This window comes from Muscardinus avellanarius, assembly GCF_963383645.1.
Source record: "Muscardinus avellanarius genome assembly, chromosome: 8".
Lineage (NCBI taxonomy): Eukaryota > Metazoa > Chordata > Mammalia > Rodentia > Gliridae > Muscardinus > Muscardinus avellanarius.
Genome location: NC_137794.1, coordinates 10,779,555 through 10,794,180, shown reverse-complemented (window position 1 = coordinate 10,794,180; position 14,626 = coordinate 10,779,555). Strand labels below are relative to the sequence as shown.

Sequence of the window (14,626 nt, the reverse complement as noted above, 5' to 3'; positions counted from 1 at the left end):
ATAAAAGACACATGTTAGTTAGGAGGGGATTAGATATCTGATATCACATCAGATCCTAATGAAAGGGAATAGCCTCCTCAGAGTAATTTTATTATTTCATTACCACATATCATTTGAAAATGTTTTGTATAATTGTTATCAGTGTTTAGGTGGGGGACTTCTTTATTGCAAAACTTTGGAAATTCGGTGTGCATGGGCTTGGCCAAGGCCAGCTTTACTAAAACTTGAAAATCTTCCTCGCCTCTGCTATAGCTTTCTCATCAATGGGCGGCTTCCTCTGGCTGCCAGGCTGCAGAAACTTCTTGACGTTGGGGAGGTTGCTGACTCTGGTCTTCAGGGCCTGCAATACACAAGTCACAGCTCAGGGAGGGCCCAAGTCCAAACCAACTATTAGCACAAGCCAGGAAATCTGAACCCCTACTAGACAAAGCCACTGAGCTCCTCCATCAGCAACATTACAAATACGTATCCAAGGAGAAGAATGATAAGAAGTTGAAAGAGAAAAGCTTTCTGAGAATAGGAGAAAAGCTTTCTGAGCTAAGGGGAGAAAACAGGGGAAAATAGCCCTGCTCAGATGGACGCAGTGCGCAGAGACAGGGGCTTGCTGAGACCCAGGGAATCCCAGAGCAATCAGGATCTGAGCCACAGTGGGCGGGGGGCCAGCAGAGGGAGTCGGGCCCTGGGTCCTTAGGATAACAAAGTATTCTTGAGGTAGCAGCCATCTCAATTCCTTGCATAAAAATGTCATCTCCAAGTGTCACCTCCGGGGTCTGGAAGCTCATTTTGGGGGCCAGGGGATGGGGCAAAGGCCTTGGGAAGGTGGAGGTCAGAACCACCAGCGCCGGGACCCAAATATTAGACTCGTGGATGGAGGTGCGGGCGCCCCCTGAGACCGTGGGAGGGCTCACCTTGAGCAGAGGGAAGCTGGCCAGCAGGCTGGCGTCGAATTCTTCAATGTAGTAGAGAAGTTCGACCAGGTGAATATCAGCCCTGCTCAGCTTGTTCCCAACCAGGTAGTCCTGTCTGTGACTCTTCAGCACCTGCAGGATTGAAGAGTCAGAGGGTGACCGAGAGCTCTACCAGGCGAGCCAGGAGCTCCCCGTCGTCAGCCGCACTGTCCTGCTGCCTCCTGGGTGTGTGGACTCCAGACCTTTCTCCAGGCCCTGACTCCCCAGGAAGAAAGAAAAGTGGGGCTTCCCAGCATCACACACACACACACACACACACACACACACACACTCACACACACACACACATACTGCTGTTAAATGTTTGGGTAAATACCCTTTCAGAGTGACAGTGTGTATGTGTGTGTGTGTGTGTGTGTGTGTGTGTGTGTGTGTGTGTATGATTGTGTGTATGAATATTTATATTTATTTGGCTCAAAAAAAGCATGAAATACTATATTGTATTATACCTGTTCACTGTGTACATGGTACGGATTACTTGGGCTACAATGGCTGGAAGCTTGTGCGCAGGTGATGTGGCTTCAACTGTCAGCCCCACAAGGGCCAGGAAAACGTGTTTGAGGATCTGATTGCCTCAAAGTTGTCACTCCTCTCACTGGGCACAGTCAGCATGGAATTAGCCTTACCTGAGTGAATTTAACTATAATGTATTGCTTTATAAAGTGCGTATTGAACGGTTAGTTCCCTAATTAAATGTAAAATTCCTGTGTGTTTATAACCATTTTTTCTCTTTATTTTTTACATAACATGGATTCTAGTTTTGATCTTGAAATTTTCTGAATTTACCAACAAAGAGAAATCTTAACTAAGATAAGTTGTACACAGAGAATGTTGGGCCTTTTTATTTTTGTACTAGGTACTGAAACCAGGGGCATTCTAATTCTGAGCTACAGCCCCAGTCCTATTTACTTTTAATTTTGAAACAGAAACTTGTAAGGTTGCTGAGATCCTCCCTAAGTTGCTGAGGGTAGCCTCGCAATGCAATCTTCCTGTTTCAGCCTCTCAGGTACTGGGATTACAAGTGTACACCACCATGCCTAGCTAATGATAGACTTTTATTTCCTTTCAAGTTTGAGAGCCATGTCCTCAAAGCCTATAAATTTTTTTCCTCTTAACATCTCTTTATCTACCTCGTCCTCTCCAGGTTGCTCTGGAATTAAAGCTCAGGGTGTCCTGCAAGATTGATACCAATCTCTAGCGAGGTGCAGCACCTTCTACAGATCAAGCTCTAGTTATAAGCATGAAATTCTGTCAAACATCCAGTTTTAGATTAGGATCTCATATATTGGACTTCAGCTGAAACATTATGGCGTAGGCAGGACAATACCAGGCTTCACAGTCGTCTTTATAAAATGCTGTGAGAGCCAGGGTGCTGGTCTGGTGTTCAAGAAGGCTCGCTGGCAGTGAAGACCAGGGCTCTACGAGCTCCCAGCCCCCGTTCTCGTCTGGCCTCTGCACTCGATGCCCCAGGTCTGACCAGCCCCCTTACTTTTTCGAAGGCAGGCAAGTAACGATTTGCTGCTCTGTCTCTGGCAGCAGCGATCTTGGCGTCCTTCTCCCCAGGAGGACAGAATGGCAGCATCATGAGCATCTCAGAACAATCGGCCACGCCTTCTGAGTACATGTCGATCCTGAAAGACAAAAGCACCCAGCGGTTGGTGGTTTCCCACCTTAGACTTGGCAGTTTCAACAGTGAGAAGAGAGTGCCAGGGGCTGCGGGGTGGCTCACCCCCAATGGTTTTTTTTTTCTATATGTTTGTCATTATACTCTGAGTTGTACTTATGTCTTAACACACACTTCTTAGAAAAACCTATTGGGGTAGATATATGTCTAAAATTGCTATCCAGTGGCCAGACCAAAGACTCAGTCCTGGCAGACACGGTGGGACCACCGAGTGGAACAGATGTCACAGACAGGGTGTGTGCTCTGTGCTGAGGTTGGTGCTGTGCAGATGAGGGCTCCCGAGGTGGACACACAGCCAGGCTCATGTTCATGGCAGTGTTAGAAGATGCACGGTTACTGCTTGTTAGAACAGACACCACAACGAGAGTATGAGCTCTGTACTGAGGTTGGTGCTGTGCCCTGCAATGTGGCCTCTGGGTGAAGAGCTGCCCCGAGTAGCTCAACACAGTCCCCGGCCAGCCTCTCACGCGTCCTGGCTCTGTCTCTCCCTGATACATAGACCAGGCCTATGTACATGTTCATGTTCATGTTAGAAGCTCATAAATATTGCTCATTAAGACACATTTCCACATCTCTCTACACACTGCTGACCAACTCTAGACAGGTTTCTATTTCTCAAGACTTCACCTAAAACAGCCCCTTACTGGGTGCAGGTTTTTAACTCAGTTATAAACGGTGCATATGATACAAGACTCTCATTGCCTTTGCTTGAAAATGGAATTTTTTTTTTTTACAATTCTTTCAAATCAACACACTTACTGTCATATACTCACACACCAAAACTGTCACTTTTTAAAGCAGAATATTTAGTAGTTTTTAGTACATTCAAAGAATTCTGGAAACATTAAAATTCTCTGATTACACAACATTTTATCCCTCCACCCCAATCATGTATCCTCTGGTAGTCCCTCCCAATTATCCCTCCTCTCAGTTTCAGGAAACCACTAATCTATTTACTGTCCATGAATTTTTAAGTTGTGAAATTTATTTTTTGTGGAACTGGGGATTGAACCCAGAGGCATTCTACCTCTGAGCTACACCCCCAGTCCTATTTTATTTTGAAACAGGGTCTTACTAGGTTAATGAGGGTGTCATTACTTGTGATCCTCCTGTCTCAGCCTCCCAAGTACTGGGATTATAAGCATGGACCAGCATATCTACCTGTGAATATTTTATACAATATAAACAATAGAATATGACACCTTTGTGTCTGGTTTCTTTTCTCTAATACATTTTAAAAGTTTACCCATGTCATAGCGTGCATCAATACTTCATTTCTTTTCATGGTCAAATACTATCCCTCCATGTGGCTAAATATTTATTCTGTTCCTCCATTATTGGATATTTGGGCTGCTTTCAATTCTTAAATATCATGAATAATGCTGCTAAGAACATTTCTATACAGTATTAGTAAAAACAGAATTACATTTCTTTTTTTTTTTTTTTTTTTTTTTTTTTTTTTTTTTTTAATTAATTTATTTTTTAAATTGGTGCATTGTAGTCATATATCAATCACATTGGAGTACAAGACTTGAGAGGATATACAAGCACACATCATCCAATTAGCCCTCCTCCAGCCCCCGTCCCATTCCCTCCCCCTCCCTCCATCCCACACTTCTTTGGTGATTTACTTTGATACATTTGTTTATGTACCTCCTGCATTTTAAAGAGGCTCCGTCCTCCAGTATTACATACCCTCTGATTGATCACATTAGTTGCTTCACTATAGGGCCCTTTCTATAGCTCAACCTCTTCCTGTTGCCCTTTTCCTCCTAGTTATTGCTGATTAAGAGAAGCGTCTGATTTATATTTTCTGCGATATTTCTCTGTGCATGCTGCGTTGCAAGTACCAATCCCACTCTTGATGGTCCCAGTAGTGGCCTGGCTACTCAGTGGACTGATCCAGACCTCGCTGGCTCACGCAGCGGCCTTGCCTCATGGGAGGACCCAGTTCTGTTCTCGCTGGCCCCTGAACCGGTCAAACCCCTAAGCTGGCTTTGGTCCCGACCTTGGAGGCCGCAGGAGTGAACTTGCCTCACGCCAGGCTCCGATGCTGGCCATTGGCCCCTGCACCGGTCTAACCCCTTGGCAGGATTCCAATCCCGGCCTCGGAGGCCCCAACACTGGTAATGCCTCACGGCAGGCTCCGATGCCGGCCTCACTGGCCCCAGCACCGGCCTAACCCCTTGACAGGCTCTTATCCTGGCCTCAGAGGCCCCAGTACCGGCCTTGCCTCACGGCAGGCTCCGATGCCGGCCTCGCTGGCCCCAGCAGCGGCCTAACCCCTCGGCAGGCTCCGATCCCAGCCTCGGAGGCCCCAGCACTGGTCATGCCTCAAGGCAGGCTCCGATGCCGGCCTCGCTGGCCCCAGCACCGGCCTAACCCCTCGGCATGCTCCGATCCCGGCCTCGGAGGCCCCAGCACTGGTCATGCCTCAAGGCAGGCTCCGATGCCGGCCTCGCTGGCCCCAGCACCGGCCTAGCCCCTTGGCAGGCTCTTATCCTGGCCTCGGAGGCCCCAGTACCGGCCTTGCCTCACGGCAGGCTCCGATGCCGGCCTCGCTGGCCCCAGCACCGGCCTAACCCCTCGGCATGCTCCGATCCCGGCCTCGGAGGCCCCAGCACTGGTCATGCCTCACGGCAGGCTCCGTTGCCGGCCTCGTTGGCCCCAGCACCGGCCTAACCTCTCGGCAAGCTCTTATCCTGGACTCGGAGGCCCCAGTACCGGCCTTGCCTCACGGCAGGCTCCGATGCCGGCCTCACTGGCCCCAGCAGCGGCCTAACCCCTCGGCAGGCTCCGATCCCGGCCTCAGAGGCCCCAGTACCGGCCTTGCCTCACGGCAGGCTCCGATGCCGGCCTCGCTGGCCCCAGCACCGGCCTAACCCCTCGGCAGGCTCCGATCCCGGCCTCGGAGGCCCCAGCACTGGTCATGCCTCAAGGCAGGCTCCGATGCCGGCCTCGCTGGCCCCAGCACCGGCCTAGCCCCTTGGCAGGCTCTTATCCTGGCCTCGGAGGCCCCAGTACCGGCCTTGCCTCACGGCAGGCTCCGATGCCGGCCTCGCTGGCCCCAGCACCGGCCTAACCCCTCGGCATGCTCCGATCCCGGCCTCGGAGGCCCCAGCACTGGTCATGCCTCACGGCAGGCTCCGCTGCCGGCCTCGTTGGCCCCAGCACCGGCCTAACCCCTCGGCAAGCTCTTATCCTGGCCTCGGAGGCCCCAGTACCGGCCTTGCCTCACGGCAGGCTCCGATGCCGGCCTCACTGGCCCCAGCAGCGGCCTAACCCCTCGGCAGGCTCCGATCCCGGCCTCAGAGGCCCCAGTACCGGCCTTGCCTCACGGCAGGCTCCGATGCCGGCCTCGCTGGCCTCAGCACCGGCCTAACCCCTCGGCAGGCTCCGATCCCGGCCTCGGAGGCCCCAGCACTGGTCATGCCTCAAGGCAGGCTCCGATGCCGGCCTCGCTGGCCCCAGCACCGGCCTAGCCCCTTGGCAGGCTCTTATCCTGGCCTCGGAGGCCCCAGTACCGGCCTTGCCTCACGGCAGGCTCCGATGCCGGCCTCGCTGGCCCCAGCAGCGGCCTAACCCCTCGGCATGCTCCGATCCCGGCCTCGGAGGCCCCAGCACTGGTCATGCCTCACGGCAGGCTCCGCTGACGGCCTCGTTGGCCCCAGCACCGGCCTAACCCCTCGGCAAGCTCTTATCCTGGCCTCGGAGGCCCCAGTACCGGCCTTGCCTCACGGCAGGCTCCGATGCCGGCCTCGCTGGCCCCAGCAGCGGCCTAACCCCTCGGCAGGCTCCGATCCCGGCCTCGGAGGCCCCAGCACTGGTCATGCCTCAAGGCAGGCTCCGATGCTGGCCTCGCTGGCCCCAGCACCGGCCTAACCCCTCAGCAGGCTCTTATCCTGGCCTCAGAGGGCCCAGTACCGGCCTTGCCTCACGGCAGGCTCCTATGCTGGCCTCACTGGCCCCAGCAGCGGCCTAACCCCTCGGCAGGCTCCGATCCCGGCCTCAGAGGCCCCAGTACCGGCCTTGCCTCAAGGCAGGCTCCGATGCCGGCCTCGCTGGCCCCAGCAGCGGCCTAACCCCTCGGCAGGCTCCGATCCCGGCCTCGGAGGCCCCAGCACTGGTCATGCCTCAAGGCAGGCTCCGATGGCGGCCTCGCTGGCCCCAGCACCGGCCTAACCCCTTGGCAGGCTCTTGTCCTGGCCTCGGAGGCCCCAGTACCGGCCTTGCCTCAAGGCAGGCTCCGATGCCGGCCTCGCTGGCCCCAGCACCGGCCTAACCCCTCAGCAGGCTCTTATTCTGCCCTGGAGGCCCCAGCACTGGCCTAACCCCTCGGCAGGCTCTTATCCTGGCCTCGGAGGCCCAAGTACCGGCCTTGCCTCATGGCAGGCTCTGATGCCAGCCTCGCTGGCCCCAGCACCGGCCTAACCCCTCAGCAGGCTCCGGTCCCATCCTCGGGGGCCCCAACACTGGCCTTGCCTCACGGCAGGCTCCGATGCCGGCCTCGCTGACCCCAGCACCGGCCTAACCCCTCAGCAAGTTCCGGACCCGACCTCGGAGGCCCTAGCACAAGCCTTGCATCATGGCAGGCTCCAATGCCGGCCTCGCTGGCCCCAGCATCGGTCTAACCCCTCTGCAGGTTCCAATCCCGGCCACGGAGGCCTCAGTAGTGGCCCTGCCTCACAGCAAGCTCCGATGTCGGCCACTGGCCCCGGCGCCCGCCTAACCCCTCAGCAGGTTCCGATCACAGTCTCTGTGGTTAGTATTTCAAAGGTTCCAGTTGTAATGTATCAGATCTCTGCCTCCCCCGAATATTGGCCACTGGCATTGCCACTGCCTCCACCGTTTCAAAACCTTCCCAGGCTCTTTTTCCACTCTGAATGTTGTCCAGTGTTCCTAAGCATGCGTGATGGTAGCATTCGACATTTGGTGTAATTTCTCCAAAAAAATAAAGTTGGTAAGGTCCGGTTTCTGCTTCTCCTGAATACAAGTCTCTACCACCATCGCGAAGAACTCTTTCAGCACCGCATTTCTCCTTGGTCTCCGCTAAACTCTCTCCTTATATGTGATGTCTGAGATTCTTAACAATATAGAGAAATAGCAGTCCTCTTTCACGGCGAATTTTTCCATAAGTTCCAGTGCATTTAGATAAGTTTTGTCTGCATCTCCAGTGTCCTGGCATCCATAACGGCTTTCTTACCACCTCTCCGATATTTTTCTTTATCTTTTTCTGTTCTGGGCCCGGTTTCTCCAGGGGTCTGGCGTGCTAAGCGCAGTTCTGCCTGGGGCCCAGAGTCCCGCAACCCGGGCCCCATCTGGCGTGCCCAGCCCGCGACCCCCGCCCAGAACCCAGCGTCTTACTGGGTCTGGTTTCTCCAGGGGTCTGGCGTGCTACGCGCAGTTCGGCAGGGGCCCAGAGTCCCGCGACCCGGGCCCCATCTGGCGTGCCCAGCCCGCGACCCCCGCCCAGAACCCAGCGTCTTACTGGGTCTGGTTTCTCCAGGGGTCTGGCATGCTACGCGCAGTTCGGCAGGGGCCCAGAGTCCCGCGACCCGGGCCCCATTAGGCGTGCCCCGCCCACGACCCCCGCCCAGAACCCAGCGTCTTACTGGGCCTGGTTTCTCCAGGGGTCTGGCGTGCTAAGCGCAGTTCGGCCCGGGGCCCAGGGTCCCGCGACCCAGGCCCCGGCTTTTGTGCGCCGCGCGCGACCCCTGCCCAGAACCCAGCGTCTTACTGGGTCTGGTTTCTCCAGGGGTCTGGCGTGCTACGCGCAGTTCGGCAGGGGCCCAGAGTCCCGCGACCCGGGCCCCATCTGGCGTGCCCAGCCCGCGACCCCCGCCCAGAACCCAGCGTCTTACTGGGTCTGGTTTCTCCAGGGGTCTGGCATGCTACGCGCAGTTCGGCAGGGGCCCAGAGTCCCGCGACCCGGGCCCCATTAGGCGTGCCCCGCCCACGACCCCCGCCCAGAACCCAGCGTCTTACTGGGTCTGGTTTCTCCAGGGGTCTGGCGTGCTAAGCGCAGTTCGGCCCGGGGCCCAGGGTCCCGCGACCCAGGCCCCGGCTTTTGTGCGCCGCGCGCGACCCCTGCCCAGAACCCAGCGTCTTACTGGGCCTGGTTTCTCCAGGGATCTGGCGTGCTACTCGCAGTTCTGCCTGGGGCCCAGAGTCCCGCGACCTGGGCCCCATCTGGCGTGCCCAGCCCGCGACCCCTGCCCAGAACCCAGCGTCTTACTTGGCCTGGTTTCTCCAGGGGTCTGGCGTGCTATGCGCAGTTCGGTCTGGGGCCCAGAGTCCCGCGACCCGGGCCCCATCTGGCGTGCCCAGCCCGCGACCCCCGCCCAGAACCCAGCGTCTTCAGAATTACATTTCTTACGAGCATATTCCTAATAGTGGAATTGCTGGATCATAGGTAACACTATGTTGAGCTTCTTGAGGAACCGCCTGCAGTTCCCTACAGAATTTAGTGTCATGAGCCCCGCCCTCTGCTCACCCTCTCTGGTTGACCTGCCACAGCATAAGCTGGCTCGTTAGGTTCCTGCTCCTCATTATAATATTTGGAACTTGGACATCAGCTCTTGGGGTCCTTCTCCCCCCAGGACGCCTCCTCTCCGCCATCTAACTCTGTATCCCTTGTGTCAAGCTCACGCTGTTGGCTGAAGAGCAGCCTTTAAAGTACTGAGCGCCCGGGATCACGAGTCACCGGTCCTCGTGCCTCTGGGGCTCACCAGTGTTTGAAACTCTGTCCCTGTGCTGTGTCTGAGAACGCCGCCCTCTGCCATGACGAGACTCGCCGCATCCACCTGAGTTTGCTCCTCCCTCATCCCAGAGGACTCGGCCACCCTGACAGCGTGCGTATGACCGGCTCCTACCACCGTCCTCCCTACTCGGGGAGGACCAACATCCTTCCTGTGTTATCTCTTGGTAAGAACAAAGCCTGTGCCATACAGGGCTCTCTCCTTCATGTCCTTCCCGTAGAGGTTGTGCTTGGTGGCGATGTAGTTGAGAATGGCTCTGGACTGCGCCAGCTTCATCCCGTCGATCTCCACCATGGGCACCTGCTGGAACATCAGGCTCCCATCTGTCGGAAACAGAAGAGAAAAAGGAGCGTGAAATGCCTCTGGGACCCATTCTTTCATGATGACAGGATGTCATCATGACTGAAGGTACCAAAGGAAATAACCAGTGTTGCCCGGTCACCTTTCAGGTGAGAAAGCATTCTGGTTATAGTTTCTTAGACTTCTTTTTTTATTTGTCCTTTACTTTTGAGCCTATTTCATTTGTCTCTTAATCCCATCAGATAGAACATAATGCAATTTGTGTGTGTGTGTGTGTGTGTGTGTGTGTGTGTGTGTGTGTGTGTTGAGTTCGTGTTCATGGATATTTCAGGAGGGAGGAGGGCAGCAGCAGGTGTCATTTAGTGGAGCGTGTCCACTGTCCCATGGTGCTCATGACATTTAAGGCTGGTTATGAGATAGGTTTCCATGGCAAGTCCCATTCCGTGCTCTTCCAAACCTGCCCTATTGCTGTGGTGTTATCTCACAACACTCCATAAATGAGAGAGCTGAAGATAACTAACTGCCCCATTTATTTCTCCTCTTGCCATCTAAGGCACGTCCCTTCACGTCCTTGGATGGGAGGAGAGTGGGATCCTGAGACATGGTAGAGCAAAGTGAGGGCATCACACGCCCACTCTGGAGATGGTTCCTTAGCAACACAGAGAGCGCCAGCCCTTTCCAGCCTGAAAGAAACTCCAGCCTCATATTTTACCACCCTCTGCCTCCTTACCAGCCCCAACGCAACCCTACCAACATGATATCATTGCCTGGCGTTAAAGCCTTAGCCCGATGCCCTCATCAGGGCCACTTAGGCAGCTGGTCTTACCGTTCCTTAACTTTTCCAGATCTTCTGCAGATGTCAAAAACTTCTCTTCAAACTGGAAGCAGAAAAGGTCAATCAGTTCTCATTTACTTCACAGCATTGTAACCTTGAAAACTCAAACGATCCCTGTATGGTAGTTAATATGCAGGAAAAATCTTGAGTCTGGCAATGCACACAGAGGAGTCTATTGGTGGCCACTGGAGTGCAGATTTGGTCCTTCAAGGACAGGGACCGGGGCACCACGCACAGGGCTCACTCTTGGAGTCGGCCCTGCCCTGACCCACCAGGGGCCAAGGTGAGGAGGGCTGTCACTGGAGAGGAGGAGCTGCGGATTTCTTCTAGTTATGAGGTTTTAGTATCTTAGGAAAGCCTTTACTCTCTAGTGGAACTAGGACAGAACACTTGGTGTCTCCAAGATGAGGTGTGCCTGACACTATGCGACCTTGAATGTCATTTATGGTACACCTTTTCATTTTATTTATTTCTTTTCTTTTTTATCTTTCTTTTTTGTGAGACTGGGGAGGACATTCTACTTTTGAGATATATACCCAGCCATATATGTATATATATAATTTTGAAACAGAATCTTGCTAAGTTGCTCAGGCTGGCCTCAAACCTGTGATCCTCCTGTCTCAGACTTCCAAATACTGAGATTATAGGTGTGTGCTATCGTGGCCAGAATTCTTTTCCTCTTTAGAGTTTAAAACGTGTTTTTTAATCAACAAAAGTTGAAAATGAGGTTTCTAACTTGCTTGGTACAACAAATCTTTTGTTGTTATCCATCATCCCACAGGAGGGGCCACACAGGGTGAGGGCAGCAGTTTACCCTGGATCCATAAAGCATGGGGGGGCGGCCATGGTGGAGGGCGGCTGTGCTGTGGGTGGGGAGGCTGATGGTAATGGATGTGCCTTTGGACACAGAAAACCCAGGGTCCTGAGGAAGGGTCTCCAGGCAGCCCTTGCCACCACCCTCTTCAGTAGAGCTGGGATGGAGACTGGGGGGCCTCGGGTGTTGGCGTGGCTCCTTCTCCCTCTCCCAAGCCAAGCTCATCCTCCCAGAGGCATCCCTGAACCTCAGAGGTGAGGCCCAATGACTCGGGGACAGAAAGACGCAACTGGGATGACTCTGAGCTTTGTACTTTTCTGTTTGTTTCTCCATGAAGTTAGGAAAGGATCAAGCTAAAGTCCATGCATTCATGAAAGCATTCAGGAAGTTGAGCTCTCAGCCTGTGGTTGTTATAATACTAAGGGGCGCACTGAAAGTTCCCTTTTCAGGACATGCCACACCCTCTAGCATAGCTTGCTTTCTTTTTGTCATTCATTCTTTCGTTCCTTCGTTTGTTTGTTTGTTTGTTTGTTTGTTTGTTTGTGTGATACAGGGGCTTGTTAAATTGCTGGGAGGCTGGCCTCAAACCTAGGATCCAAAGACTGGGATTACATGGATGCCCCACTGTGCCAGGGTGTTCATCTATGGTTTCTGTTCTCTCCTAAAGGACAGCTCCTAAAATTGTCTGGGATTTCCTCCCCAGGAAACCTTCCTACAGTTTCTGGGACTTTTTGGTCTAACTGAAAGGTGTTTTTCCCAGTCTTTAGAAGGCAGCACCCAGAAGAATGGCATTGTCTTTTCAAAAGGCAAAAAGAATGGCCCCCTTTCTCCTCCTCCTCCTCCTCCTCCTCCTCCTCCTCCTCCTCCTTCCCTTCTTCTTCTTCTTCTTCTTCTTCTTCTTCTTCTTCTTCTTCTTCTTCTTCTCTCTCTCTCTCTCTCTCTCTCTCTCTCTCTCTCTCTCTCTCTCTCTCCCTCTCTCTCTCCCTCTCTCTCTCTCCCTCTCCCTCTCCCTCTCCCTCTCCCTCTCCCTCTCCCTCTCCCTCTCCCTCTTGTCTATGTGTGGTAATGGGGATAGAAGCCAGGGGCACCAGGGGCATTCTACCTATGAGCTACACCCCCATCCCTATTTCACTATTTTATTTTTATTTTGAAACAGTGTCTCACAGGTTGATGAGAGTCTCACTACTTAATGAAGCTGTCCTTCAATCTGCTGTTCTCCTGCCTCAGCCTCCCAAGTACTGGGATTACAGACCTACAACACCACATCTGGCTTAAGAATGGTTTTCTGTTGAGTTTATGGCCCATGTCTATAATTTCAGCTACTTGGGAGACTGAGGCAGGAAAACTACTAATTTGAGCTGGGCATGTAGCTCAATGGTAGAGTGCCCTTGGGTTCAATTTCCAGTGCCCCCCCCCAAAAAAAAAAGAATGGCTCTTTAACCTTGTAAATTGGGAAGCTTGTTCCCATTCCTCATTTAAATCACCCATTTGTCTGCATTCTCAGTTTATTATTTTTTGTGTGGCAGTACTGGGGGTTGAACCCAAGTCCTCAGTCATGCTAGGCAAGTTCTGTACCACTGAGCTACACTCTCAGCTGCCTCTTTTTCTTTGTTTTTTAATTTGCAACAGGGCCTGCTAAGTTGCAGAGGCCGGCCTTGAACCTGTGAGCCTCTGTCTTAGCCTACCAAGCACTGGGATTCCAGGCCTGCACCATGCATTACACCGCGCCCAGCTAAGAGGACCTAATCAGGACTCACCTCCACTCCAGCTGCTGCCAGGAGCCAGCGGGCGGCCTCCATCCTGCCCCGTCCATTGAAGTAATGCAGCACCGGCTTCCCAGACATGCTCACAGTCTCTTGTTCACTAAACATGAAGAAATGAATGCGTGAATGAATGAGTGCACACAACAGAGAGGCGCTTTGGATAGTGGTTAGTAGTCGGCAGTGTAGACTGCACATCTGGCTTCCTCACTGGAGGGCTGCGGAGCCCTGGGGAGATCCTCCGTGGCCCCGCAGCTCACCAGCAGCGCCACCATCCTTCCATGGCACCGAGCTGGCCCCCTATTGCCCTGGTCCTCACTCTGAGGACAGACTCGGGGCGCTGGGTCCTGCGCTGGTGGAGGACCTTGGATCCAGAAGGAGGCGTGAAACCCAGGGGCCTCTGCTGGTCTGGAGACGGGGCGGAGCAGGCGCGCTCCAGCGCTCTGACTCGGAGGCTAAGTCTGCTCCACAGCACTAGCTGGGGCTTAGTCCTCCCCGACTGCAGCCGAATCCTCCCCACGGGAGAAGGTGCTTGTTCCTTCTTTCTCTGGAATTCTGTTTTTCTGCTGAGGGTTTGCATTTTGTTTCATAGTCTAGAGAAAGGGAAGTTGCTGCGTGAACTTTATAGTAAGGAAAGTAACTAAGACATGTTTGTTATGTTTCTGTGGCATAACAGGTAATTCTCATTTATCCTCTCTCTCTCTCTCTCTCTCTCTCTCTCTCTGTACTGGGAATTGAACTCAAAGAAATTCTACCTCTGAGCTGCTACACCCCTGGCCTGTTTTTCATTTTTTGTTTTGAAACAAGGTCTTCTTAGGTTGCTGAGAGTATCACTAACTTGCTGAAGCTGGCCTTGAACCTAAGATCCTCCTGTCTCAGCCTCCCCAGTGCTGGGACTAGAGGTGTGCTCCATTACGCCTGGCTAATTTCACATTTTTATCCTCATTTAACTCTTATGAAAAATATTTGCTATCGATCCTTATTATTCTCAGTTTATAAATGAAGATACTGATACCTCTGCAGGTTATAGGGTGCAGTAAACCTATCATTCAAATGATTTTGGATTTGACACCAAACTCTTGAAGCTTCTCCACATTAGTATTCTGCAAACTTTGGGTCATGACTTATTAGTGAGGTGTCAAATCAGTACCATGGTCTCTCGGCGAGTGTGTGTGTGTGTGTGTGTGCGCGCGCGCGCGCGCGCGTGCTTTAATACATGAGTGGTACTGGGGCTTGAACTCAAGGGCATTCTACCTTTTTGTTACACCCCTAGCCCTATTTTATTTTTTAGTTTGAAACAGGGTTTCACTAAGTTACTGTGGGCCTCAGTAACTTAATTGCTGAGGCTGGCCTGGAACCCACAACCCTCAGATCTCAGTTCCTCAAAAATTAGGATTACAGTGCGCACCACCATGCCCAGCATGACAATGCAGTTTAAAACTGCTGCTGCGCCGGGCGTGGTACGCATACCTTTAACTGCAGAACTGGGGAGACTGAGACAGGAGGA

At 53.1% G+C, this 14,626-nt stretch overlaps 1 protein-coding gene across 1 annotated transcript; it reads right to left on the bottom strand.

The window, feature by feature from the left end:
* Positions 1 to 217: 217 nt before the first annotated feature.
* On the bottom strand, positions 218 to 13,203 carry LOC308266245 (glutathione S-transferase A1-like; the record flags this gene model as incomplete). Its single annotated transcript, XM_080700346.1, has 6 exons — positions 218 to 340; positions 909 to 1,040; positions 2,458 to 2,599; positions 9,601 to 9,733; positions 10,537 to 10,588; positions 13,117 to 13,203. The coding sequence occupies 6 exons, from the start codon at positions 13,201 to 13,203 to the stop codon at positions 218 to 220; spliced, it is 669 nt and encodes a 222-aa protein (XP_080556472.1).
* Between the last annotated feature and the right edge of the window lie 1,423 nt (positions 13,204 to 14,626).